The sequence below is a fragment of the Humulus lupulus genome, chromosome 9, assembly GCF_963169125.1.
Source record: "Humulus lupulus chromosome 9, drHumLupu1.1, whole genome shotgun sequence".
In the NCBI taxonomy this organism is placed as follows: Eukaryota; Viridiplantae; Streptophyta; class Magnoliopsida; order Rosales; family Cannabaceae; genus Humulus; species Humulus lupulus.
In genome coordinates this window covers 185,326,516-185,354,464 of record NC_084801.1, presented here as the reverse complement: position 1 = coordinate 185,354,464, position 27,949 = coordinate 185,326,516, and the positions used below count along the sequence as shown (strand labels likewise).

Sequence of the window (27,949 nt, the reverse complement as noted above, 5' to 3'; positions counted from 1 at the left end):
TTATTATGTTTCTATGTTAATTTGATGAATATGTGATTAGAAATGCATGTTTAGGTGAATTAAATATGCATGTGGGCCTCATTTGGTTGTTAGGGGCATATTTATAATTTTAGCCCGCTGATGGCATAAATGCAATATTTGTGTATATTGTGATTGTTACTATTTGTGAGTGGTGATATAATTGTGATGCACAATCCGAGACGATCCTAGAGAGCGATTTAGCTAGAAAGTCACAATGGGGTCAAATACCCGGCTCGGGTGGAGCCTAGGGGTATTTTGGGTATATAATATGAGTTTTGGATTTATTAAGTATCGGGTAGTAATTTAGTAATGATTTGAGTATGCCGGGATTAATGGGGGTTTTTAGGTGTACTCGAGGACTTAGTGGGATGTGTCAAATGACTAAACTACCCTTGGTAATAATTGAGGATTTAGTTTTACTTAAGGGGTAATTTTGACTTTTGGCAAGAAGTTATATTCAGTGGGAGCTAGGAGTTCTGGAATATGTTAGACAACTGAAGAAAGGAAGGAAAAAGGGACCAAAATCTCTCTCAGTCTCTCCCAATCGGTTTTCCCCTCCTCTCCCTCCATAGTGCTTGATCTTGGGTGCCTGACATTGGGAGACTTTAGGCTAGAAATTCAAGGGCTCAACTCAAGGGTAAGTTTTGACTTTCTTCTTTGTTGAAATTCTGCTGAGGATGTTAGGTTAGTAAGATGAATTGTGTTATTTGCTTGTGGATTATTGGAGTGAAGATTCAGCTTGGGAATCAAAGGATTTAAGCTTGGAGTTGGACTTGAAAGTAGCTCAAGGTCGAATTCCTGCTTGAGGTAAGAATTCCATGCATTTCTGAGGTTTATATTCTGATGTGGTTTAAGTTTTCTGGTTTGTGGTTTAAGCTTTGTGAAGGGTGCCTTAAGTTTTATAAAGTTTGAAACCACTAGGTGATTTATGGGTTTGATTGAGTGTTTGAGTTTGTTGTTGGAGTTTGTAGTTGTTGTTTCTTAGTTGCTATACTGTTTATTTGAGGTTGTAGGCTGAATTGGGACTTGGGTATACTTTGGTAGTGATTTGGATGAGTTTTGGCTCGAGAAAAATGTTGGGAAAAACCCAGTATTTTGGGTTCGCGTATGAGCGTCGCAGCCCTGTTCTTCCGTGTCGCGGTGCTAGATTGAATCAGGACAAGGGAGCCATGTTGGGCGTCACGGCCCTATAGGGCTGTGCCGCAGCGCTAGGCCATTTCCTGAAAAGGGGATTCTCCTATAGGGGCTTCACTTTAAGCCCTACCGGTAGGGTTCTCTGTGTTTACAACCCGTGAACAGTTTTCGGCGCGACTTTTTTTTATGACCGTGTATATTGTTGCTATTTAGAGCATCCTGCAAATTTTCAGAAAATTCCGAATAGTTTACAGTACCGAAAACTAGGTTCAAACATGTTGTTGCACGCGTGACTAATTTTTTTTATGCGCGTGGAAAACAACATGTTTGAACCTAGTTTTCAGAACTGTAAACTATTCAAAAAATTTTGAAAATTTGTAGGATGCTCTAAATAGTTACAATATACACGGTCATAAAAAAAATCGCGCCGAAAACTATTCACAGGTCGATAAATACTAAAATCCCTACCGATAGGGCTTAAAGTGAAGCCCCTATAGAAAAATTGTCCTATATATATGTATATATATATATATATGTATGTATACTAGTAAAAACTACAAAAATATGAATTGAAAATCAGATTTGTTGGTTTGTCAAATGTGTGTGGTATACATTATGGGCAAGCACTAAAGCTCTATCATATCCAACGCCATCAATTATCAAACATCCCAAGTTTGCAAGATAAAGCTCGCACGCCTTGAGTGGAGAACTGGGTCAGATCATTCGAGACTTTTCAGTGCAAATATATGCACAGCCAATATTGCCATCTTTAAATTGAAGTCTTTCTTACTACTTGTGACAATGAACAAAACGAACATAATGTGCTAATTTACACGTGTACGAATGAATGAGAAGAAATGGTGTGTTCATATCATGATATTTTTGTATGTGTTATTATTGTTCTTTTGTTGCCAAGGGTAGTGGAACAGTAGCCCACTCGACAAGATCCATGTTGGACATATGTGAAAGTGTAATGTATTATTTGAAGTGTTGAGAAGATACTTTTATGTATGTTAATTATCCAAGGTCCACAAACCAACCCTTTCCATTAAACTAGAGAGGACGTGTTTTTGTTCCTTCTTATTCTCCATCACTTGTTCAATATATATTAGCCAACAACTAATTATATTTCTTTGTCATATAGTAACTAAGTTTTTGTGATACATGTTTTTTATATTAAAAAAAATGAAAACCATCCAATAATAATACAACAAATTTAGATACATATAGAAATACAAATACCCTTTTGGTGAAATAAAGGAATATTAGTGGGAACACTAAACCTCTTCCTATACCATACACTTTACAAAATGGCCGGGTTGTGACAATTTTTAGTCACAATATGATATTAATGATTAAAATAATATTTGATTACCATTAAGTGTTGTTTTACTAAAAATTAACACTTACTCGTAAGTTGTTTACTAATTAAAAAAAACGATACCTCTCTCGTTCTTCCTTTTGTCTCAAGACCTTTTCTTCTTTTCCTTGTCGGTTGGCAACACCACAACTAGCTTTGGTCGTGTGGCAGGTATGCGCTATAATGCCTCAAATTTCTTAATAAGGTTTAGGACATTGATTAGGAGGTCGGGAGGGCCATAATTGATTTATCATGTTATTAAATGATTATATGCATGTTTAGGTATATTAAATATGCGTGTGAACCCATTTTTGAGTAATTGGGTGATTTTCATATTTTTGTCATTTCGGGCATATATGTGATATGTGTGTGGTGTTTTATTATTATTTGGTTATGCCAGGGTTACCCAGCACGAGACGATCCAAGGAAGTAAGCTAGTGGGAAAGTCACAACGGGATTTATTCTTGACTCGGAGTGAGTCAATGGGTATTTAGAGCATTACCGGGTTATTGGGTAATGGGAATAAATATTTGATAATAAATTGGGAGTTAGTAAGATCAGGGGGAAATTCTGAAGGTTTTGACTATTTTGTCCCCGGGGGTGTTTTCGGGACTCCGAGCGTTAGGATTTTGTTGAGGCTACTTAAGCTTAAAGTAACCTTTTAAGAAATAAAAAGAACGTTCAGTAAGTTCTCTCTCCCTCAAAGTTCCATTTTCGTCTCTCGATCGTATTTTCGAAGGAAACTTGAGTTCTAGGACTCGGATTCAAGCGAGGATCGAGGTATAGCGCTCCTAGGGAAGATTAGAAGCTTATTAGTCGGAAGATTTAGTTGGAAACAACTCAATCGGAGGTAATTCAAGTTTTAAGTTCTAATTTTTTAAAGTTTTAAGCTTGAATTGGAATTTGTGATTTAATGAGTTTTTTAGTGAATTGAAGCTTGGGTTTTATGGGTTTTGGATCATGGGGATGTGTTGAGAACTTTGATTTTTGAGTTTGGAGATATTTGGATGGGTTTTTGGGAGATTTTAAAAGGTTAAAATCGGGGAAAAATGGCTGAGGTTGGGCCGCGGCCCTGTTCTTGGGCGCCGCGGCCCAGGCTCGATGAAGTAGGTGGAAGATGTTGTGAACTCTGGGGGCCGCAGCACTGGGTATGGTGCACCGCGGCGCTTGCCCCTGGTGCTTCTGTTTTGGGTGGGGGTCACGGCTCAGGGTTTTGGGGTCGCGGCGCTTGAGGGCATTTATGGCCAAAATGATGTTTTGAGCATGGGAACTCAAACCTTAGGCCTCGAGATCATTCCTACTACCCGGTTTAGTGGGATTTGATGTCTCGGAGGCTAGGTCTTGGTTCCGAGATTGGTTTTAGAACTTGAACTCATTAGATCACCGTTTATGGTTGTGACTAGGTTATTACTAGAGGCTTGGAATTGGGATCCTGCTTGTGGCTCGTTTATTGGTAACCTGTGCTTAGACCAGAGGTAAGAAAACTTGCACCCCCTATATGTGACATGCATGGTCATTCTTGATGCATGTTGGATGTTTAAATGTGAAGCATGTGATGCACGAGAAACATGTGACTAGCACATGCCGTGAATATTTAATATGAAATTGATCAGAGCTTGAGTCTCTGTGTTTATGCATGAGCCTAATTATGCAAGCAATTCTTAAGTAAGCATGTTAAATGCCTTATATTCGGATATTTGACATATGTTATATGTTTGGTAGCATGACTTACTTGTGTGTGGCACTAACTAATCAGGGTCGGCACTGGTCGCGTATTACTGACATAAGAGCCGAAAACGGCATAAGCGTCATGAACGCAAAGCCGATAAAAGATTAGATCTAATCGATATCAGCATTAAATGACTCTAGGAGCATTAATGCTGGACCGACCCTAAGGTCGATGAAAATTATAAGCGCTTGACTAGTCTAGGACTAGTTACTCAGAGCTAGGGCCAAAGGCCTAGGTGACTGTTTGTCACGTGGCTAGGGAGCGGAATCTCATGGTTGTGACTCTATGGTCATGCGATAGGTTATATTGGTGACTAGTTCATCGAACACCTATCTTGTTTAAGCTAGTGAAAGGATCACTTATTTGTAAAGCCCAAGTGACCCTATCGTCACATGGCTAATGGGAACGGAACCCACCTTAGTGACTTTTGCAACTGTCACTCTTCTATTTAGGGCTATAAGCCCAGTATGGTTACCGGAACCACCAGTGTTAAATCACTTATCTGATTAGGATTGACTTGATAGTCATCCACTCAGAAGGGCAGGATTCCTTATCCTGGATACCCATCATTACGTGAACTTATTTGCCTGCTTGAATAGGGCTATATCTGCTAGGCTTGTGCCTTATGATTTGATGACATGTTATTACTGTTCATGAGCATATTGAGTTTTCTTGCTGGGCTTCGGCTCACAGGTGCTATGTGGTGCAGGTAAAGGCAAAAGAAAGTTGGAGAGCTTAGGTGACGATGTGTACATATGCAGCTGCTCGACCACCACGACCGAGGTTTGAAAGAGGAACTAGGGTTAAACCCTGTTTTGCCGCTTAGATCGGCTGGTTATAAATATTTTCTTGTAATAGACATTTAAATTATATTTTTGGGATCCCAATGTATACAGTAAACATTCTAATGAAACGTTATATCTTAACCAAAAAATTTAATCCCTAAACCGCTAATCATACTTAGTTACACGATTTTGGCCAAATGACTCGATTAGCGAGTTTAGCATTGTTTATAAGGCACACCGTAACGGTCCCTGGAGTTTAGGGAGTTACACGCGCCCTGGCCAAGATGGGTTGCAGTGTGCTGGTGATGAGCTATCTTGGTTTGTGCTAGGGTGAGGGTTAGCGGTGTCCTCAAATATGTTCTTAAGTGGTGGTGTTGTTAGTGTGGTGGTTCCTCTGGTGTGGAGGAGTGGGTGGGTGGGGTGCCCTTACTCTCGTTGAATCTGGTATGGTGGGATCTCGTTGGTGGGAAGGTTCTCCGTGGAGGGCATGCGGTCGAGGCCTTGTCAACGTCAGTGGGTGGTGGGGTGCGTCTCGCGGTAGGGTGGCATGGGTTAGATCTATGGTCGTTCTTGACTCTTAGTGTTGGTGCATTTTTTTATGACGAGCTTCTTTTTTGCTTTAGTTTCTCTATTGGTTTTATTGTTTCTCTAGTTTTTTTTTTTTTTTGGTTTTTGTGGCTATATTTAGAATAATGTTGTCTTTGGACACCTTGGTTTTTGCTAGTTTTGGTTGGATCTTTTCTCTTTTTCATATATTATGAGTCATGGACCTTTTGGTGATTTGCTGATTCAGTATTGGAGTACTGTCGCTTGATAGTCTTATCTTTAAAAGGCAATCCATCATTCAACGTATTTATCAGGGAGTCTAGATCTATTTATTACCATGTTCTATGTCATTATAATGAGTTTTCATTGTACTCATGTTAGTTAGTCTTGTTGTCTGTATTTCTGCCTCCGGCACGTGACAATTCACAATGACTGGCTTGAACTATCATAGACATCTTCAGAGTATGTTACCTCCCGATGGCTCTATTCAAAGCGAAGATCCTTTTAGATGGTTGCCTGTCTTCGCCAGGGGTAGGCCGTGGATACCTTTAAGATAGATTACTCTCCGAGGCTTGCCCTTAGAGCAGGAGGTTCTCCAGCTCAGGAAATTAAGGCGAGGGCTCTCTGTAACACCCTCACTTATTTTAGTTAAAAACCATATTTGAGGTGTTACGTTTTAAAACTATATCATATAATTTATTTCTGCGGAAGTCTGGACATATATATATATATATTTTTTTTTTTTAAAACTTGAAAACTTATTTCACCTTATTTACATTAAACATAAAGTGTGTCTCAAACATATTATACATAAGTATTAAATAACCCAATTTATTTTCAAAACATAACTTCACACTTTATTACAAACATCTCACTGATAACTGAAATAACCCACAAAAAGGTCGATGTGTTCATATGACTTCATACCCAATAGTTATGCTTACCCGATCGAGCGTAGCGCACTTATGCTAAGCTCGTTTTGACTTTGCATCCATACCACTGATTATGTATACCTCCCATCAAGAATTGATCTAATGGTTCTAAAACCATTTTTACATCATCAATGAGACCTTAATCCTACCTCGATTACATTTGGTAAATCCATAAATACTCAATTTTACACCGAAATACTAGTAATCGACATTGTACTATTTTCCACTACTTAACCTATTTTGCCTTCTATATCTCACTTTCAACACTTAATTCCATGCCTTGTCCATATTTTTCATACTTTCTTATATCTTGAGCACATCAAACACCCATAAAAGACAACTCAAATGCCACAAGGTTAATAATATTGAGCATACATATAGACATCACATACACAACTTTTATACTTATACATGAAAACACTTATAAGAATATGCATAAGCTCAAATTATACATATTGTATGATATGTAATGCAATGCAATCATGTGATTATTGGCTATATATATCAAAATAATGTGGGTGCTACAATCCTCTACACCTTATAAAAATTTCGTCCTCGAAATTTCTCTTACCCAAATAGCTCTGGGTATTTAGATCTCATTTCATCTTCCCGTTCCCATGTCATTTCCTCAATGTTTGAACTTCTCCACAAGACCTTAACCAGTGAAATCTTCTTATTTCTCAACTCTTTCTCTTTTCTGTCAAGAATTTTCACTGGTTTTTCTTCATATGTTAGGTCTTGTTCAACTTCTATTGGCTCGTAGTTTAGCACATGTGAAGGATCTGGCACGTATTTTCTCAATAATGAGACATGAAAAACATCGTGGACATTTGACAGTGATGGCGGTAATGCCAGTCTATAGGCTACCTTTCCCACCTTTTCCAATACTTCAAAAGGTCCAATAAATCTTGGGCTTAATTTCCCTTTCTTTCCAAACCTCATTGCTCCTTTCATAGGGGCAATTTTCAGAAATACCTTGTCCCCAATGTTGAACTCCACATCTCTTCGCTTTCGATCAGCGTAACTCTTTTGCCTACTCTGAGCAGTTAACATTCTTTTTCTTATCTTCTCCACTGCTTCAGTTGTCCTTCTGACCAGATCTGGACCAAGATACTTTCTTTCTCCCATTTCATCCCAATGAATTGGTGATCTGCATTTTCTGCCATATAACATTTCATACGGTGCTACACCAATCGTTGCATGAAAGCTATTGTTATAAGAAAACTCTATCAGACACAAATACTTCTCCCATGATCCTTGAAAATCTAGGACACAAGCTCGAAGCATATCTTCAAGAGTTTGAATGGTCCTTTCAGATTGTCCATCAGATTGGGGGTGATATGCCGTAGTAAACTTCAATTTTGTGCCCAATGCTCTCTGCAAACTTTCCCAAAACAATGAAGTAAATCGAGCATCCCGGTCTGAAATTATAGATACTGGCACTCCATGAAGTCTAACAACCTCTTGAACATATAATTCAGCCCACTGATCCATAGTATAAGTCATGCGTACCAGAAGAAAGTGTGCTGATTTGGTATATCGGTCTACTATAACCCAGATAGCATCATGTTGTTTAGAAGTCTTTGGCAATCCAACTACAAAATCCATAGTAATCTCTTCCCATTTCCACTCTGGTATCCGTATTGGTTGTAGTAAACCAGCAGGTTTCTGATGTTCAGCTTTCACTTGTTGACAGGTTAAACACTTGGCTACAAACTCGACCACATCCTTTCTCATGTTGGGCCACCAGTAGTGTCTTTTCAAGTCATTAAACATCTTGGTCGTCCCCGGATGTACTGAATACAAGGTATTGTGAGCTTCGGTAAGGATTTCTCTCTTCAACTCCTCATTATTAGGGACACAAACTCTTTCCTTGAACTTTAGCATCCCATTACATGACACACTAAACTCATTGACCTTCCCACTTTCCAATTCACCTTTTTGTTCCACCAAGTAAGGATCCTCACATTGACCTTGTTTGATTCTCTCTAACAAGGTAGACTGAATAGTCATCACTGATAATCTTCCTGTGATCACCTCAATCTCCGCTCTGCACATGTCCTCCTGAAGTGGTCTTGTCAGTTTCCTCAAAAATGACACATTACCATGAGACTTTCTACTCAGTGCGTCTGCAACTACATTTGCTTTTCCAGGATGATAAAGTATTTGACAGTCATAATCCTTCACTAGCTCCAACCATCTCCTTTGTCTCATATTTAATTCCTTCTGAGTGAAGAAATACTTGAGACTTTTATGATCGGTATATATTTCGCACTTCTCACCATACAGATAATGTCTCCAAATCTTTAGTGCAAAAACAACTGCTGCCAACTCCAGATCATGTGTTGGATACTTCTGTTCATAGTCCTTCAATTGTCTAGAAGCATAAGCTATGACTTTGCCATTCTGCATCAACACACACCCTAAACCTTGCTTTGAAGCGTCACTATAAATCACAAGTCCTCCTGATCCAGATGGAATAGTAAGTACTGGAGCAGAAACCAATCTTTGCTTCAAATCTTGAAAACTTTTCTCACAAGCTTCAGTCCATTCAAACTTATGATTCTTCCTCGTGAGTTGTGTCAATGGCATTGCTATCTTGGAAAATCCTTCAACAAATCTTCGGTAATAGCCTGCTAATCCCAGAAAACTCCTTACTTCTGAAACATTTGTTGGTCTATTCCACTTACTAACAGCTTCAATCTTTGATGGATCCACCGCAATACCATCTTTTGAGACTATATGGCCCAAAAATGCCACCTTCTCTAGCCAAAATTCACATTTCTTAAATTTGGCATAGAGTTGTTTTTCTTTTAATTTCTCCAACGTCAACCTCAAATGTTCCTCATGTTCTTCTTGGGATCGAGAATACACCAAGATATCATCAATAAACACTATTACAAACTTATCAAGGTAGTCCTTAAACACCCTGTTCATCAAGTCCATGAATGCAGCTGGAGCATTAGTTAATCCAAATGGCATCACAAGGAACTCATAATGGCCATACCGAGTTCGAAATGCGGTCTTTGGTACATCCTCTTCTCTAATCTTTAATTGATGATACCCAGATCTCAAATCAATCTTTGAAAACACTCCTCTTCCTTGTAATTGATCAAAAAGATCATCAATTCTAGGAAGTGGATACTTATTCTTGATTGTCAACTTGTTCAATTCTCTATAATCAATACACATTCGCATCGTCCCATCCTTTTTCTTCACAAATAGCACCGGAGCTCCCCATGGTGAAAAACTAGGCCTGATAAACTTTTTATCCAGGAGTTCTTGCAACTGTATCTTTAATTCCTTTAGTTCTGCTGGTGCCATTCTATAAGGTGCCTTGGACACAGGGGCTGTACCAGGAAGTAGCTCAATCACAAATTCAATTTCTCTGTCTGGAGGCAATCCCGGTAAATCTTCTGGAAATACTTCTAAGAAATCTCTAACTACCGGTACATCTTCCGGTTTTAACTTTTGCTCCTTATACGTGTCAACCACACTGGCGAGATAACCCACACATCCACTTTCCAACAGTCGCCTGGCCTTCATAGCAGAAATTAATGGAATGCAACCTTTCGATGTCGCTCCAGTAAACATAAACTCATCTTCCTCCGAAGGCTTAAATATCACTGTTTTCCTTCTACAATCAATAGTGGCATTATACTTTGAAAGCCAATCCATACCCAAAATCACCTCATAATCGGCCATCTCTAACATTATTAGATCAGCATATAATTCCCTACCATCAATGCAAATAGGAACCCCCCTCAACCAATGAGTAGAATACAGAATCTCTCCAGATGGTAACATTGTACTAAAAACTTCTGACAATTTTTCACACGATCCACCCAACCTTTTTACATATGTCAATGATGCAAATGAATGCGTGGCACCTGAATCTATTAATGCATGAGTGAGAATACCAGATGCAAAAATATCACCTGACACAACAGAGTTGTTGGTATCAGCATCAGCCTGAGTAATCGTGAACACCCTAGCATTTGTCCTCTGAGGTTCATCCTTCATTTGTTGGTTCTTCATCAATGGACAATCTTTGATAAAATGATCCCCCTTGCCACATTTGAAGCAGCTCTTAGTTAGAAGCCTGCACTCCCCGAAATGATTCTTTCCACAAGTTTGACATCGTGGCATTTGTTGGAATCCAGGTTGCCTGTTTTGCTGACCTCCTTTAAATTTCTTATTCTGTCCTTGTCTAAATTGGAAATTCTGGGCCCCTCTTTTGTTGTCATTGTGAAAGCGGCTTTGTTCTTTGTTGAATGGAGTGTCTCTACGAGGCGTGCTAGTAGCAGCTTTAGCTTTTGTTATTTTTTCTTCTCTATGTTCAGCTCTCAAAGCTTTCTCCACAGCCTGAGCATAAGAAAGAGGCCCTGTACGTCCCATATCTACATCTCTAGCCAATTCTGGTTGTAGACCCTCCAGGAAGCGATTCACTCTACTAGTTTCAGTGTTAACCAAGTCTGGTGCAAACTTGGCTAACCGGTCAAATGTCCTGGCGTACTCAGCCACTGATAGATTCCCCTGTTGCAATCTAGTGAACTCACTTACTTTGGCAGTCAACACAGCTTCATTATAAAACTTCTCATTGAAGACCAGTTCAAATTCTGCCCAAGTCATCTGATTCACTTCTCTAGTCTGCTTAACCACTTCCCACCAGATCTTAGCATCCTTTTTAAGTGTATGTGCAACACAAGAAACTTTTTCCCTGTCACTTAGTTGCATGAACTCAAAGATGTCTTCTAAAGAACTCTTCCAGTCTTGTGCGTCAAGTGGGTCAGTGCTACCTTCAAATACTGGTGGGCGTTGTTTTCGGAACCGTTCATATAATGGTTCCATGGGGTGCACTGCAGGTGGAGCTTGTGGAGGTGTTGGAGTTTCAGTAGGTGGTGTTGGTGCTTGCCTTTGTCGTTGTTCTGCTAACAACTTCTCAATTTGTTCAGCCTGTCTATTCACCACCGCTCGAAGTTGAGCCATTTCTTGTTCATATTTATTGCTGCAAGAGCCTTCAGTAGCCCCCATACCATGTTCATGATCCATCTGTGTTATTATATATCTTTTAAGACAAAATGTCCATAACTTATGTCATTTAGCCAATAAAGCACATGATGCATGCAACCAGCACATAATAAATGCACACATAAAACTTACAGATGAACTGAGCATTATCCTTTCCTCAATGTGTACATATGAACGGTCTACAAGAACATTTTAACCATGGCGCTCTGATACCAACTTGTAACACCCTCACTTATTTTAGTTAAAAACCATATTTGAGGTGTTACGTTTTAAAACTATATCATATAATTTATTTCTGCGGAAGTCTGGACATATATATATATATATATTTTTTTTTTTAAAACTTGAAAACTTATTTCACCTTATTTACATTAAACATAAAGTGTGTCTCAAACATATTATACATAAGTATTAAATAACCCAATTTATTTTCAAAACATAACTTCACACTTTATTACAAACATCTCACTGATAACTGAAATAACCCACAAAAAGGTCGATGTGTTCATATGACTTCATACCCAATAGTTATGCTTACCCGATCGAGCGTAGCGCACTTATGCTAAGCTCGTTTTGACTTTGCATCCATACCACTGATTATGTATACCTCCCATCAAGAATTGATCTAATGGTTCTAAAACCATTTTTACATCATCAATGAGACCTTAATCCTACCTCGATTACATTTGGTAAATCCATAAATACTCAATTTTACACCGAAATACTAGTAATCGACATTGTACTATTTTCCACTACTTAACCTATTTTGCCTTCTATATCTCACTTTCAACACTTAATTCCATGCCTTGTCCATATTTTTCATACTTTCTTATATCTTGAGCACATCAAACACCCATAAAAGACAACTCAAATGCCACAAGGTTAATAATATTGAGCATACATATAGACATCACATACACAACTTTTATACTTATACATGAAAACACTTATAAGAATATGCATAAGCTCAAATTATACATATTGTATGATATGTAATGCAATGCAATCATGTGATTATTGGCTATATATATCAAAATAATGTGGGTGCTACACTCTCCTCCCCCGGTCGTCTCCCAGGTTCGAGGTTTCGGTTCTCAGACCTAAGATAAGGTGCCAGGTGTCAGCCAGTGCGGATTTGCAGCGCCAGAGGATCGTATGGCAACCTTTTTGGGCAATCTGTCAACAGTGTTGTCGAGTGTACGACTCGACAATTCGCACTCCCACTACGCCGTCTGACATGGAGGTACTTACAGCACGTCCTGACAGTACCTGGGACATGTTCCCCATAGTACGTACCTTTCTACAGTGGGCCTCGCAAATCCCGCTTGGGTCGTGGTCTCTATTCAATCATACCAAGCAGCTAAGCTTCTTGTGGTATTCCGTCGAGCAGTGTTAAAAGGACTTCCCTCAAGAGAGTGAATTGCACAGAAGACGCAATGTTGCATCTTGGCATTACAGCCTAGGAAGGGTGTAGCCATCATAGACACAGGCTTCCTAAACATCTCTCACTGCCGTCTCCTTGACAATGTTCCTCACCAAGAATCCCTTATAGGAGACTCGATGTTATGCCTTGGTGTAGGACTTGGGAAAAGTGTTTACCGTTTATAAACTGCTTTCCCTACCAAGCAGTAACTTGTTGTATACCCTGTAGGTATACACCGACCAACATGTCGGGAGGTCTGTCCAACCTACTTCACGTGTCCATGCTTAGTGTCACATCAAATATGTCAATTTTTGGGATAACAATAGATTTTTTGTAATATAAAATAATTGTTGATGAGAATGTATACTATATATATTTTTAGGGGTAGTTTTTTTTTTGGACTTAAAATAATAACTTATTTATTTTTAGGTTTATATTCTAACTTTAAGATTCAAATTTATAGAATTTCTTTTAGTTTATTAAATTTTTAAAAAATTATGCCCTTAACATCATTTTTGTACTAAAAACAATGTTAAAAGCTTGGATAATTAAGTCGATCTTAGTACAAAACCAGCATACAAGTCTTTCCTTGTCACGTTCAATTGTCAATTTTCAGCATAAAAAGATGATAAAATCGTAGTAATTAATGTATGGTGGATGCAATTTCATAAAAATTAATGTAAAAAAATAGTATATATATAATTTTGCATTCACTAAATATCTCCTTATAATATGCATGGTGTAGTTCTCCGGATCACTCCCACTAGATTTTATCTCAGAAAGTATTTTCGACGCAAATATTTTTATGAATGTGTATATTGTAGTTATTTAGAGCATAATTTTGTAAATTTTTGAAAAATTCTGAATAATTTACAGTATAAAAAAAAATTCAAATAATTTGTTGCACGCATGATTGTTTTTTATGCATGTGTGAAAAATAATCTATTTGAACCTTATTTTCGGCACTATAAATTATTTGAAATTTTCTAAAATTGAGTAGAGTACTCTAAATAACTACATTATACACAATCATAAAAAAACATATTTGCCGAAAATATTTCCCGACTCAAAAACACTAAAAGGGTTACCAGTGTACCCCTTTTGGGGGTGCACCGAAAAATCCTCCCATTAATTTTTGTATGGAAAGTATCTACGGTACATACATATAGTGTCGTAGTGTAAAAGACAAAATTCGTAGTGCTCAATGCCCATATTCGAATTTGACCTCACAAGATATGTCATGTGGATGTCAACATTGGATTTTCTTTTCTTTTTTTTTTCTTTTCTTTTTTTTTAAAAAAAAAAGAACATTTGGATTAAGTTCACCAAATTGCTTTTAAGATAAGTTTATGTGTTAATTATGCAAAAGCATGCAATTGGGAGAAGAAAGCTAAAACGCTTAAGTATGCTTTTCCGACACTAGTTTATCAAAAACAGCTATTAATGGGGTCCTTATGTACACAAGTTGCACCATCCATTTATACTAATCCATCAACTTTCAACTTTATTCTTTCTATTCAAGTGTACTATATTGAAAGTCCAACGTTGAAGATATAGTTTTATATATGCATATAATGGGTGAAAATGGTCTCTTTTTGCATTTTGAGCTACTTTTAATAATTTATTGTAGAATAGTCCCTGTCTAAAAATTTGACAGCCAATTATCTAAATTTTCAATTAACTGTCTGAAATTTTTTAATAATTTATTGCAGAATAGTCTCTGTTTAAAAATTCGACCGCCAATTGTCTAGATTTTTTATCAGCTGTCTGAAATTTTCGATTAGCTGTCTGAATTTTTCGATCAGTTCTCTTAAATTTTCGACTAACTGTCTAAATTGTCAGATGTTATTTTGTAAAAAATTATCAAAACTAGACTATAATACAAAATAACTTTAAAAAAATAATTTATTTTGCAAAAAGACCCTTATATATATATACATATCTATATCGTTTACATATTTGGCGTGCTAATATGGCAAAGTCATTAAGCTAGCTAACCATTGCCCTCAATTTATTATTAATAATAATTGAGCAATCATATCTCAAGTAATATTGTATATTTATTAAAACGACATAAATAATCAAGTTTCTAAAAGAAAAGAAAAAAGAATTAAAGAAGCCAAACCAAAGCACATGAATATATAAAATAATCTTATTGTGAAGTGTTGGTTGGTTTGGTATGATATTAACATATATAATAATTGTCTTTTGTTTAAGAACGTTGGATAATGTTGAATAAACAAAGAACTATATCGATGGATGAACTTAATTAACTTTATATATATATATTAATTATTACTTTTTATTAGGGTATCATTTGGTTAAATTTACATAATATATATCTCATTTTATCCAATAATATTGGCCTATAGTACAACCAATTATTTTAAAATGTATATTATTTGTTATTGTTAGTTATTAAAAGTGTTACATATTATGTGGTGCTTAGAAGTTAAGAAAGATAATGGGGTGCTATCATCATCACTATCATGACAATGGATTATATAAATATATATATGTAAGAAATAAACAAAACCATCATTATAAACATTGTCATCATCAAAATCGTTACCATATAAATCTCTTTCTTTATTATTATCTGTTAATATCATTAAATTGACAAACTTGGACTAAAGTAAAGATTCCAATGTTAAATATAGAAAAATCACCACATGATAATTAGGTGTTTAAATTTTCTCTTATTTTCTTATGTTCCCATCTCATTTTTTTCACTTGATATAAGTTAAAACCGTTCATTCCTATTTTCGAGATTCATTCTCTAAAAAGCCTCTTTTGGACAAAATAATAATCTTGAATTTGGCTACAATGTGGGGTCTTTAGTAAACCTGGCTGAGGAATGTTCATCTCTTTTAACTTTCTTATTAGAACACTCGAAACACACTCAATGAATGATCATTGAGCTAAAATAACTTATTCTTCAAAATTTTAAAGAAATAAAGAAAAAAGATATTCCAATAGGCGAGCTAAAATACATAGGGAAATTTTAATTTGTATGCTTGGTAAAGACTATAATTACAAAAAAAATACTAGGCATATTAAATATTTCAAAATAATACTATTTTATTGCACTGTAGCCAAAATATCCTTACTATTTCCTCCTTACTTTTCACTTCTCATTTCTCTCTTCTCTCTTCTCTCTTCCCTCTCTCTCTCTCATCCCACAACACCACCACCACACTAAATATTATATTTCGAACAGATTTAGGCATGATTTTTGGGTTTTATTGCGATTTTTTTCAGATCTGAAACTCTGAAATCTGCAAAAAATCGACATTGCTCGATGGTGGTTCGATGGTGCTCGATGCCAGCTTGATGGGACCTTCAAATCATGATTTTTCATGAAAAAATGACTTTGCTCGATGGTGGTTCGATGGTAGCTCGATAGTGGCTCGATGGTGCTCGATGCAATTCTTGCAAGAGACATCATTTTTCACTCGGGTGTCCATTTGGGGTGATTTTTTTTATTTTGGGTATTTTTTCAAGATCTACACGTTTGACATGTTCATATGCACATTTTTGAAGTGTAACACTTGTAAAAAAATACAAAAGTGCAAACAAACATCATGTTTAAGACATCTTTTGGTATATTTTTAAATTTTAAACTTCTCAAATGTGTATATGAACATGTTAAATGTGTAGATCTTGAAAAAAAAACCCCAAAATAAAAACAAAATCACCCCAAACGGACACCCGAGTGAAAAATTATCTCTTGCAAGAATCACATCGAACACCATCGAGCCATAATCGAACCACTATCGAGCAAAGTCGTTTTTTCATAAAAATCTCGATCTTAAAGGCCCCAGTGAATGGTTGCTCGATAGTGTTCGATGCCTGCTCGATGGGGCCTTCAAAATCGAGATTGTTCATGAAAAAACGACTTTGCTCGATGTGATTTTTGCAAGAGACATAATTTTTCACTCGGGAATCCGTTTGGGGTGATTTTTTCAAGATCTACACGTTTAACATGCTCATATGCACATTTGGGAAGTTCAAAACTTAAAAATATACCAAAAGATGTCGTAAACATGAGGTATGTTTGCACTTTTGTATTTTTTTTATAAGTGTTACACTTCACAAATGTGCATATGAACATGTCAAATGTATAGATCTTGAGAAAGTACCCAAAATAATAAACAAATCACCCCAAACGGACACCCGAGTGAAAAATTATGTCTCTTGCAATAATTGCATCAAGCACCATCGAGCCACTATCGAACTACCATCGAACCACCATCAAGCAAAGTCATTTTTTCATGAAAAATCATGATTTTGAAGGTCCCATCGAACCACCATCGATTTTCTGCAGATTTCAGAGTTTCAGATCTGAAAAAAAATCGCAAAAAAAACTCAAAAATTATGCCCAGATCCGTTCGAAATACAATATTTAGTGTGGTGTTGGTGGTGTTGTGAGGTGAGAGAGAGTAAAATAAGAGAGAGAGAGAGAGAGAGTTTTCAGCACGATTTTTTTTATGACCGTGTATATTGTAATTGTTTAGAGCATTCTGCAAATTTTCAAAAAAATTCGAATAGTTTACAGTATCGAAAACTAGGTTCAAACATGTTATTTTCCACGCGCATAAAAAAAATTAGTCACGTGTGCAACAACATGTTTTAACTTAATATTGGGTACTGTAAGCTATTCAGAATTTTTTGAAAATTTGCAAGATGCTCTAAATAGCTACAATATACACGTTCATAAAAAAAAATTGTGCCGAAAATTATTCACGGGTCGAGAACACTAAAAGCCCCATCGATAGGACTTAAAGTGAAATCCTATATAAAAATTGTCATATATAAATATATATATAGGGGAATTCTCTTATAGGGGCTTCACTTTAAGCCTTACCGATAGGGCTCTCAGTATTTAAAACTCGTGAACGATTTTCGACGCGATTTTTTTTTATGACCGTGTATATTGTAGCTATTTAGAGCCTCCTGCAAATTTTCATAAAATTCCGAATAGTTTACAGTACCGAAAACTAGGTTCAAACATGTTGCACGCATGACTAATTTTTTTTATGCGCGTGGAAAATAACATGTTTGAACCTAGTATTCAGTACTGTAAACTATTCGAAATTTTCTGAAAATTTGCAGGATGCTCTAAATAGCTACAATATACACGGTCATAAAAAAAGTCGCACTGAAAACTATTTATGGGTCAAGAAACACTGAGAGTCCTACATATAAGGCTTAAAGTAAAGCCTTACCGAAGAATTGTAATCTGTGTGTGTATATATAAACAAAAGAATTTGGGGAAATTAAGATGGATGAATAATTCAAGAGAGTGAGAAGGTTAGCCAATGAGGCAAATGAAGTGACAGAAAGAAGCTCACGAGGAGGAAGAAAGAGATTCAACTGTTTGACCAAACAGCCTGTTCTGTAGCTAGTATTGGCATATAGGATAGAGCACTATATGTGAATCCAAACCTTGTTTTGTTTGTTTGTTTTGCCTCTTAATAATAAAATGTTCTTCATATTCTATACGTAATCTTCCATCCTTTTTATATTATAATTATAATAATGGTAAGGGTTTATGTTTTTTTTATTTTATATTTTTGTCTTATTATTTGTTTAAATTTTGTATTTTTGTAAATTTGTTTAAATAGACTCCTAAACTTAATAACATAATTATTATACTTAATAATTGTATTGTTATATTCAATTTTATTTTCGTTAAATTCGAGTTTAGAAATTTATTTAAATTATTTTAAAAAATACAGCTCTAAAAAATAATTTATTAAATTACAGAAATAAAAAAAAATGTATAAACACTTATTATTAATATTATTATTCTAATTATTGGTGAAAGAAAGTAGCAAACAATACCAGCTATTTCCTATGAGTATTATTATTATTATTAAAAAAGTGCCCAAAATAATCACAAATTTTGAGTTTGTCACGAGAAGTTATTGCTTAATTAGTTATCTCAAGTTACCTAATATTAGACTCAATCATTTTATTGTATTGTATTTTCGTGCTATTTCTTTTCCCTTTTAATATCTCCAATTTACATACATACATATAGTTATATGTATAAATATTTTTAATCTTGTAAGTTTAGTCTATATCAAATCAATTTTCTTAACACACATATAGAATTTTTTTTTTACATTTTATTATATTTTCAAGTATGGATAAACAAAAGTGTAGATATAAAAAATTGTGATTCTATTAACTAATAATAATAACAGATTCTGGTGAGATAAGATTTGTTTAGTAAAAATATTATTAACTTTTTTAAGAAATTTAATTAATAATAAATTATAAGGGTGATAAGGGTTTAGTAAAATTAATTATACTAATAGATAATTTGTTCTTGATTGATGTAAACTCAAAAAGTCTATAAAAATAATCAATTTTAGAGGTTTTATATAATTTGATATGGATTTATTTAGTGGGAAACAAAAAGTGTTTTTGATATTTCTATTAATTGGTAATATACTAATTGAATCAATGAATCACGAGTTAGAAGTTCTTTGAAAATACCTTTTTCTCAAACATGATCGAGTTTGGAAAAACTCGATTTGAACTTCCTCTTTGGATAGATTTGGACTCAAAACTCATCACTTAAAAGATAAGTAGATAACACTAACAAACCGATCACTAGCTATTCTTCATGTTATGTCAAAATCGTTACATCATTATATAGCTAAAGGAGTGATCTACTTACTTAAATCAATTTGATGATGAATAATTCATCATTATCATTAGGGTAAACAACTATTTCGTACTTTGTGTTTTATCGAAATATAAATTTGGTATTATGTTTTCAATAAGGCTTATCTAGTGGCCTGTAATTTAAAATCATACATATTTAACATGTACTCAAATTTTATAAAATAAAGTTTTATCAATATGATCAAATTGTCCTCATTTATATATAATTATGTAATTAAATTTGAATTTGAAACTCATATAATTGAAGTCAGTTTTGTCATATTTATAAAAATTTATTGATCAAATTTTATTGTTAGGTACCAAATATGTAAGATTTCAAATTACAGGGTACCAGATAAGTATTATTGAAAATATAGGTACTAAATTTGTATTTCGATAAAACAGTACCAACTACCAAAGGAGTATTATTATTATTATTATTGGGCACGACTACAATGGTATACGATTTTTATGCACTATTGGTGAAAATCTCAATAATTTAAGACGTAAAAATAAGGTTCTAAACTTTCAGTATCGTTTTGCTTGCAAATATTAATGTAAACCATATTTTCGGTATCCTAAATTATTCAAATTTTTTTGAAAATTCACAAGAGGTTCGTTGTTATTATAATAAATAATATCATATAAAAAAAAATTAAAGTCCACATATGTAAAAATATATTATTCACCACGACAGTGCACAAAAATGTGCACCATTATAGTTGTGCCCTTATTATTATTATTATTATTATTAGGGTCCTTTGACAAAATGATATATTTTTTTAAATCATTTTACACTGTAGCCTAGTTTTAATCATTTTTTGTAAAATAGTCTCTCATAATTTAGACAGCTAGTCAAAAATTTAAACAGGTAGTCAAAAAATTCAAATAGTCGGTCGAAAACTTTAGGCAGTTAGTCGAAAAATTTAGACAATTAGTCAAATTTTAGACAATGACTATTTTACAAAAAATTATTAAAAGTATGCCAAAATGTAAAACCACTAAAAAAATTATTTTCACCAATTTCTATTATTATTATTATTATTGAAAGGGAATACAAGAATATGAGTTATTTTAAGTTGAAATGTCAAGGAAATAGCCAATTCTTGTGCAAATCTAGGACCCTTTAAGTCATGTCCAACCATATGACGCTTGTGATTCATAATATAATTTATAATTAGCTAAACGTATAGCCTGAAAATAAGGAGTCCTTAAAAAAAACCATTGCATTATTGATTATGAAGAGACAATTAAGTCACATATTTAATAAAAGCAAGGAATCTATAAATATATATATAAGTAAAACTTCACCAACACATTAAATATTTTGAATATAATTTTAGCAACCTTGAGTACAATCAATTAATTAATTAATTAGACAATTAATTTGGGATTATATATATATATATATTGCAATTGTGTAAAGATACAAGAAGACCTTTATATTGTGTCCGTGACCACCGTTTCATGAATGTAATGTAATATAACTTTTTACTCTTGACCCCACCACACAGCAAAACAAAACAAACAACAAAACATCACTCTCCCAATTTTAATAAAAATAATAATCCAACATTGGAGTTTTAAACACCTTTCTTTTCTTTTACACATTTCACCATAAAATTGAAATAGTCCAACACCATACAAACCAGGGCCCTCCAATAAAATATAAATGATTAACTCATTAAATCAAAATATATGAAATTCAATATTGAATTGCACTGATAGGATATGACACCACCATATGGTGTTGGATTAACTGGTGTCTTTTCGTAATTCTTAAATCGAAAAGAGCGTTACTATTTGACACATTAACGTGTCCAGTAACACATGAAATAGCTCATCGCAATTAATTAACGATACTCAACAATATGCAACTTTCATCTGTTCTTTTCTTTAACACATTTCACCATAAAATCGAAATAGTCCAACAACATACATGCCACGAGCGTCTTGTAATTGATTAATAATTTTTAATTACTCATTAAATTAAAATATATGAAACTCAATATTGAATTGCACTCATAGTAATATGACCCCATCATATAGTGTTGGGCCAACAGGTGTCTTTTCACAATTCTCAAACCGAAAAGAGCGTTACGATTTGGCACATTAAGATGTCCGATATCTCATGAGATAACTCCTCACAATTAATTATCAATACTCAACAATATGCCTTCCATCGAGGATTTTTCTAACACCCGTCATCATAAGAAATAAGAAAACAAAGAAAAAAAAAGTAGTATTCAAATATCAGTGTCTAGTAGAGTTAGCCATGTGAGCCCTCTCTCTTTTCTCTCTCTCTCTCTCATTATAAATTAGCACATCAAACACAAGCTCTTCACACAGCCACAGCCACAGCCAGAGCTGGTTCTCTCCTCTGTCTGAGTAGACAAGTCATTTTTTCTTTCTCTGGGGTCCAAAATCCGAAATGGGGTTGGGGGTCCAAGCCATGTTTGGTCTGTTTCTCCAAGCTATGGTAGTATTGTTTGTGGAAGAAGCAAAAGCAGGGCATGTGTTCTTCAACACGAGTAGATACAGTGGAAAAAAGCAAGTGAGTGGTGGCTGTAATTTGTTTCAAGGCAAATGGGTTTTCGACCCTTCTTATCCTCTCTACGATTCCTCTTCTTGTCCATTTATAGATCCTGAATTTGATTGCCAAAAGTATGGTAGACCAGATAAACAGTACCTCAAGTATGCCTGGAAACCAGACTCTTGTGACTTGCCCAGGTATACATAACAGCATTTTGATTGATTGTTTGTTTGTTATTCATAACACTTTTTCATAACACTTTTTGGATAACGAATTTGGTTTTGGTGAATTGGTAGGTTTGATGGGGTAGATTTTCTAAGCAAGTGGAGAGGGAAGAAGATAATGTTTGTGGGTGACTCACTGAGTCTGAACATGTGGGAATCGTTGGTGTGTATTATTCACTCGTCGGTGCCCAATGTAAAGACAAACTTTGTAAGAAAGACTCCTCTATCGTATGTGACCTTCCAGGTACTCTAACTCTCTGTCTACCCACTCCACTACTTCACCTTTTTACTCCTTATTCTCTGTTCATTGCTTCTCTATGTCTGGTAGGGTTTGTCTCCTTTTTTTCTTGTTTATACCTTTTTGACTCAGCTCGTGTTTTATAGCATTATTTGTTCGTACTTATTTTGTCTTCTCATAACTATTTTTTGGATTTTGTTAAATAAAATAATTGAATATAACAACGCTATTGTTAATCAGAATGATTGCGTTTTTGTTTTGAATTATTAATTTGGTGAGTTATTTGTGATCAAAATCGAATTTAGTAGGGTTTGTCTCTTTTTTTTTCTTGTTTATACCTTTTTGACTCGGCTTGTGTTTTATCGCATTATTTGTTCCTACTTATTTTGTCTTCTCACAACTATTTTTTGGATTTTGTTAAATAAAAAAATTGAATATAACAACGCAGTTGTTTGCCAGAATGATTGCGTTTTTGTTTTTAATTGTTAATTTAGTAAATTATTTGTGATCAAAATCGAATTTAATAGGGTTTGTCTCCTTTGTTTATACTTTTTTGACTCGGTATTTTATCGCATTATTTGTTTGAATTTTGTCTTCTGACAATTATTTGTTGGACCATATTAAATAAAACTCTAAATTCAACTATGACAAAAAAAAATTGAATATAACAAATGTATTTATAAAAAAAATTATACAAACAAATAATATGGTTCCGAATTACAAATTTTGTTTTTCTTTTTTGAGGTTTCTATCTTTTTTGTTTTTGTTTTAATTCCCAAATGTTAAACAAGAGCCACGTGTTTTTTTCTGAACCACCTTAAAAAGGAAAAAAAATAAATAATAATAATAGTATTATTATACATATATGTATGTAGGTGTCGAGTAAATCAGAATAGTTACTAAAAAACTTTTTATATATATGTCATTGTCATAGTAGAATCAAACTATATGAATATTGACTTATTGTCAATTTCACTGTTATATATATATACGCTATTGTATGATATTTAAAAAGAAAAAGAAAAAGAAAAAACTCTGTAAGAGTATCTTTCCTTCTATCTTTTTTCTTCTTTATTTTTCTTTTTTTACATTTTCAGTTTTATATATATAAATAGAAGGTTCTTTTTACTAGGTCAGAAGAATAAAATTGTAACAGAAAAAAAGAAAAAAAGCAATAAAGGATATGACAATGATGTAGCAGGAAAATTAAAAGTTCAATTAATTTTTTTTTAATAAAAAAGTTCAATTAATTTGATAAGGCTATATTATATATATTGTCTTTCTTTTTCCATCCAAATTTTCTTAGTTTATACTCATATTTTCCCCTTTTTTTTCTTTTCCTTTCTTTTATTTTTTTAGGTAGGAGGAATGGTCGTTTTTAATTAACTTTCTGTACTTTAAGTTGGATTTTTTTTAATTATAATTAATAGAGTATTAAAGAATATTTTAATTCCAACGTACACAATTCCTTAATTAGAAATTCTTTTTCTTTTTGTGTTTAAGAAATTATAATGGGAAAGTACTATAGTGAGTTTTTATGTCTGACAAAAAAACCTAGAAATGCTTACATATTTTGAAAAACTAAACGAAAATGACTCATACAATAAATAAATTAAGTGCGCCTTTTGTCTCTTCTATAATTTTTTTTCTGTTTAAAAAATAACCAAATAGGACTAATTTTAACTTAAGCTTTTATAATTTTAATTAAGTGAAAATTAAATAATGATAATTATATATTTTTTTTTTTTGGGAATATCGTAAATTAATATTTCTCAAAGTAACACTTTTTTCTCTATAGAAAAAAAATGAGAATAATACTAATTAATTCCATTACACCATAGAACTCACTTATTTGGTTTTTTTTTCCTTACTTTTAAATGTAGATATAAATATATGAATATTATAAAGTCAGAAAAATGGTACTCAATCTGTTGATGTGTTATAAAAACTCACATAAAATTAATTAAATCTTAAAAGAGAGTAGCCATAGACATATTTTTCAATTTACAGGCTGTTATCAACAACTTGCCAACCTGTGCTCACTTTCAATAATTTTCTTGATAAAATAAGTCTATTAATTTCATTCATAACACACCTAAGTCGACAATATGTACTTAAGTTTGGTCTCACATTCAATGAACTTTTTTAATAAAATAAAACGAAGAAAAATGAAAAAAAAAACACTAACATAAAAGCTCTTTATTAAAGAAACAGTTCAAACTTGTGGCTTTAGATTTAGTAGCTCAAATTTTCTTTCGGAATAACAAATGGTCCCTTTTTTTCTCCAATTTTTATTTGTTTCGTGCACGTTTGAGTCTTTTAATGTATGGATGTTATTTAATAGTTGTTGTGGTTTCGTGTATATTTTTTTTTGGGTTTGAAGTTTTAGACTTTTTAAGGTCTTGGACGACACGACCAAAATTATGACTCCCCGTGACACTTTATCGAATAAAAGTATATGACATGATTATATATATATATATATATACACAATGTGAGAATAAGGATAAATAGAAGAATTGTCCTATTTGAGTAGTTTTATCTCTCAAAAGTAACTATAATAAATTAAGTGATGTTAGGTTGGGAGTAATAGAATCAATTTTTATTCTATTTTTTTGTTCGGTTGTATTTTAGGGTATTAAAATATTATTTTAATGGAATAATTTCTTTAATATTTTGGTAGAATGATTATTCCATTTAAAAGTAGAAAGAAATATTATTTTATTTGATAATTTTTTTATTAATATTGATTTTTATTCAATTTCGTTCTTCTAACTTTGTTTTCATTATTCCCTTCAATCGAACGTTGCCCTAAACGAATTGTGTGTTTTTGCAGGACTATGGAGTAACTTTGTACCTATACCGCACACCGTACCTCGTGGATCTTGTAAAAGAATCGGTGGGAGTAGTACTAAGGCTGGATTCCATTGAGGATGGAAATAATTGGAAAGGAATGGACGTTCTCATCTTCAACTCCTGGCATTGGTGGCTCCACAAAGGAAAATCTCAGCCGTATGTTTTTCTACAAATCCCTAAATAACTGCATCGATGCATCTATTTTCGTTTTGGCATGTAGAGGCTAGATTTCATTTATACGACAGTATTTATTATAGTTATTTAGTATATCATACTGAAATTAGAGTTCAAACAGTTATTACGCATGCGTATAAATAAAACACAGCCACACGTGCAACAGATGAGCATATCAAAACGAAAAAGGATGACCGGTGCATCCCTTTGCACCAAAAAATTACCCCATACATATATGCATGTATATAATATTTTGAAAATAACCATAGTAAGTAATTTTTTGGTGAAAATGTAAATGGGAATGTGTAATTTTTGGTTTGGCAGATGGGACTATTTGAGAGAGGGGACCAAATTGTATAAAGATATGGACAGGCTTACAGCATTTTACAAAGGAATGAGTACATGGGGCAGATGGGTTGACCTCAATGTGGATCCTTCAACAACTAAAGTATTCTTTCAAGGAATATCTCCCACTCATTATCAGTAAGTACACAGCAAAACCTTAACTTTAGCTTTGTTTAACAATTTAAATAATATTTATATATATATATATATTTAGGGTATTTATATGGTGCAACTCACAAAGAGTTGCACCTCTTTTTGTTTCCAACCCGTTAATAGTTTTTTGCGCGAAATATTTTTATGACTGTATATATTGTAGTTATTTAGAGCTTCCTGCAAATTTTTTATGCACATAGAAAATAATACGTTTAAACATTATTTTCGGTACTATAAATCATTCAAAATTTTCTAAAAATTTGCAGAATATTCTAAATAACTATAATATACACGGTCAACATTCATGGGGTGCAAACAAATTTGTGAGTTGCACAAAGAAATTCCCTATATATTTATAGTTGATTAACCTACAAACAAGCTTTATATGTTAAATAAGCACATGCAGAATAATTGCATAGAACTCTTACACATAAACTGACAAAAAGTCTGACAAAACAGCTTAGTAAATAGAGCAATTAGTATAGAATTTAGATGCAAACATTAACATAAACACGTGCTACATTCAATCTTGTGGCAGTGTTGTAGATCCAGTCTCGTGATTATGGACCAGTTTAGGAATAATTTTGGCCAATAATATATAATATTAGGTAATATATAATATTAGGTATGTCATTAATTTGATGATTAATGTAGTGATATAATAATTTTTTACCATTAATGGCTATATTTGCCACTTTTATGAAATTACCAAAATCATGAAACAGAGGCCCTGGATCACACTCTTTTGGGCCATGTGATATTTTTGAAAAGTTGGGCTATAAACCAAAGATATATGAGTGGACTGGAATGGGCACTAGTACTATATACCAGGCCTGGTCTGGTGGCCCAATACCCTGCCAAGCTATGTGATATTTTTTAAAAGATGGGTTATAAACCACACATTCATAAATGTAAACAAGGGTATTTTAGTCACTATGTCTCTAATTATGAGTATTTATTTATAGTTAATGAAAGATAAAAGTTGGTAGTTTCAAAAAAATCTCACAATGCTATGATACTAAAAGCCTATTAGTGCACAATTAGCACAACATGTTAAACTGAAATGATTTTGATGTTGTTGGAAATCAGGGGAAGGGAATGGAACCAGCCAAAGAAGAGCTGCAATGGAGAACTTGCACCCTTGTCCGGGTCAACATACCCGGCCGGAGCACCGCCGGAAGCTTCCGTAGTTAGCAAAGTGCTGAGTAGTATCAAGAAACCAGTGTATCTGCTTGATATCACCACACTGTCACAGTTGAGGAAAGATGCTCATCCTTCATCTTACAATGGTGACCATTCAAGCAATGACTGCAGCCATTGGTGTCTTCCTGGTTTGCCTGACACTTGGAACCAGCTCTTATATGCAGCACTTCTTTGAAGTTCAACCAACCACATAGCCACAACAACAATATCTTATGTCATTTATGTACAATAATTGTCTGTATACTAGTTCAAAAATATCTCATTCACTTCCATTGGTAGGTTGTATAATAATAAACAGTGGAAAAGAAGAAGAAGAAGGAAAAAACCAACTGTAAAGTGATTGATTATATTTAACCAAAATGATGTACACATTTATCTACAATGCAAAGGCATTGTAATTGTGATTTCAGTAGCCACTAGGGGTAAGGATTTGGTTGAAAATAAACTTGGCTCATCTGATCCTAGTTGAAACTATTGTGATTTTTCTAGCATTGGTGTTAATAAACATTGTTTGTACTCTTCAATGTTCACATGTATTAAGTGAAAGTACCATATGGTTTTCAATTTTTGGAAAAAAAAAAATG

At 33.9% G+C, this 27,949-nt stretch overlaps 2 protein-coding genes across 2 annotated transcripts; one reads left to right on the top strand and one right to left on the bottom strand.

Annotated features, from left to right (window-relative positions):
- Positions 1-7,681: 7,681 nt before the first annotated feature.
- On the bottom strand, positions 7,682-9,099 carry LOC133800435 (uncharacterized). The gene is made up of 4 exons (XM_062238392.1): positions 8,937-9,099; positions 8,305-8,642; positions 7,852-8,175; positions 7,682-7,714 (listed from the first exon to the last, which is right to left on the bottom strand). The coding sequence occupies exons 1-4, from the start codon at positions 9,097-9,099 to the stop codon at positions 7,682-7,684; spliced, it is 858 nt and encodes a 285-aa protein (XP_062094376.1).
- Positions 9,100-21,911: 12,812 nt separating this feature from the next.
- On the top strand, positions 21,912-27,895 carry LOC133801644 (protein trichome birefringence-like 38). Its single transcript, XM_062239893.1, has 5 exons — positions 21,912-22,369; positions 22,469-22,640; positions 25,471-25,646; positions 25,989-26,147; positions 27,252-27,895. Exons 1-5 carry the CDS (start codon positions 22,071-22,073, stop codon positions 27,538-27,540), a joined length of 1,095 nt encoding a protein of 364 aa, XP_062095877.1. The 5' UTR covers positions 21,912-22,070; the 3' UTR covers positions 27,541-27,895.
- Positions 27,896-27,949: the final 54 nt, after the last annotated feature.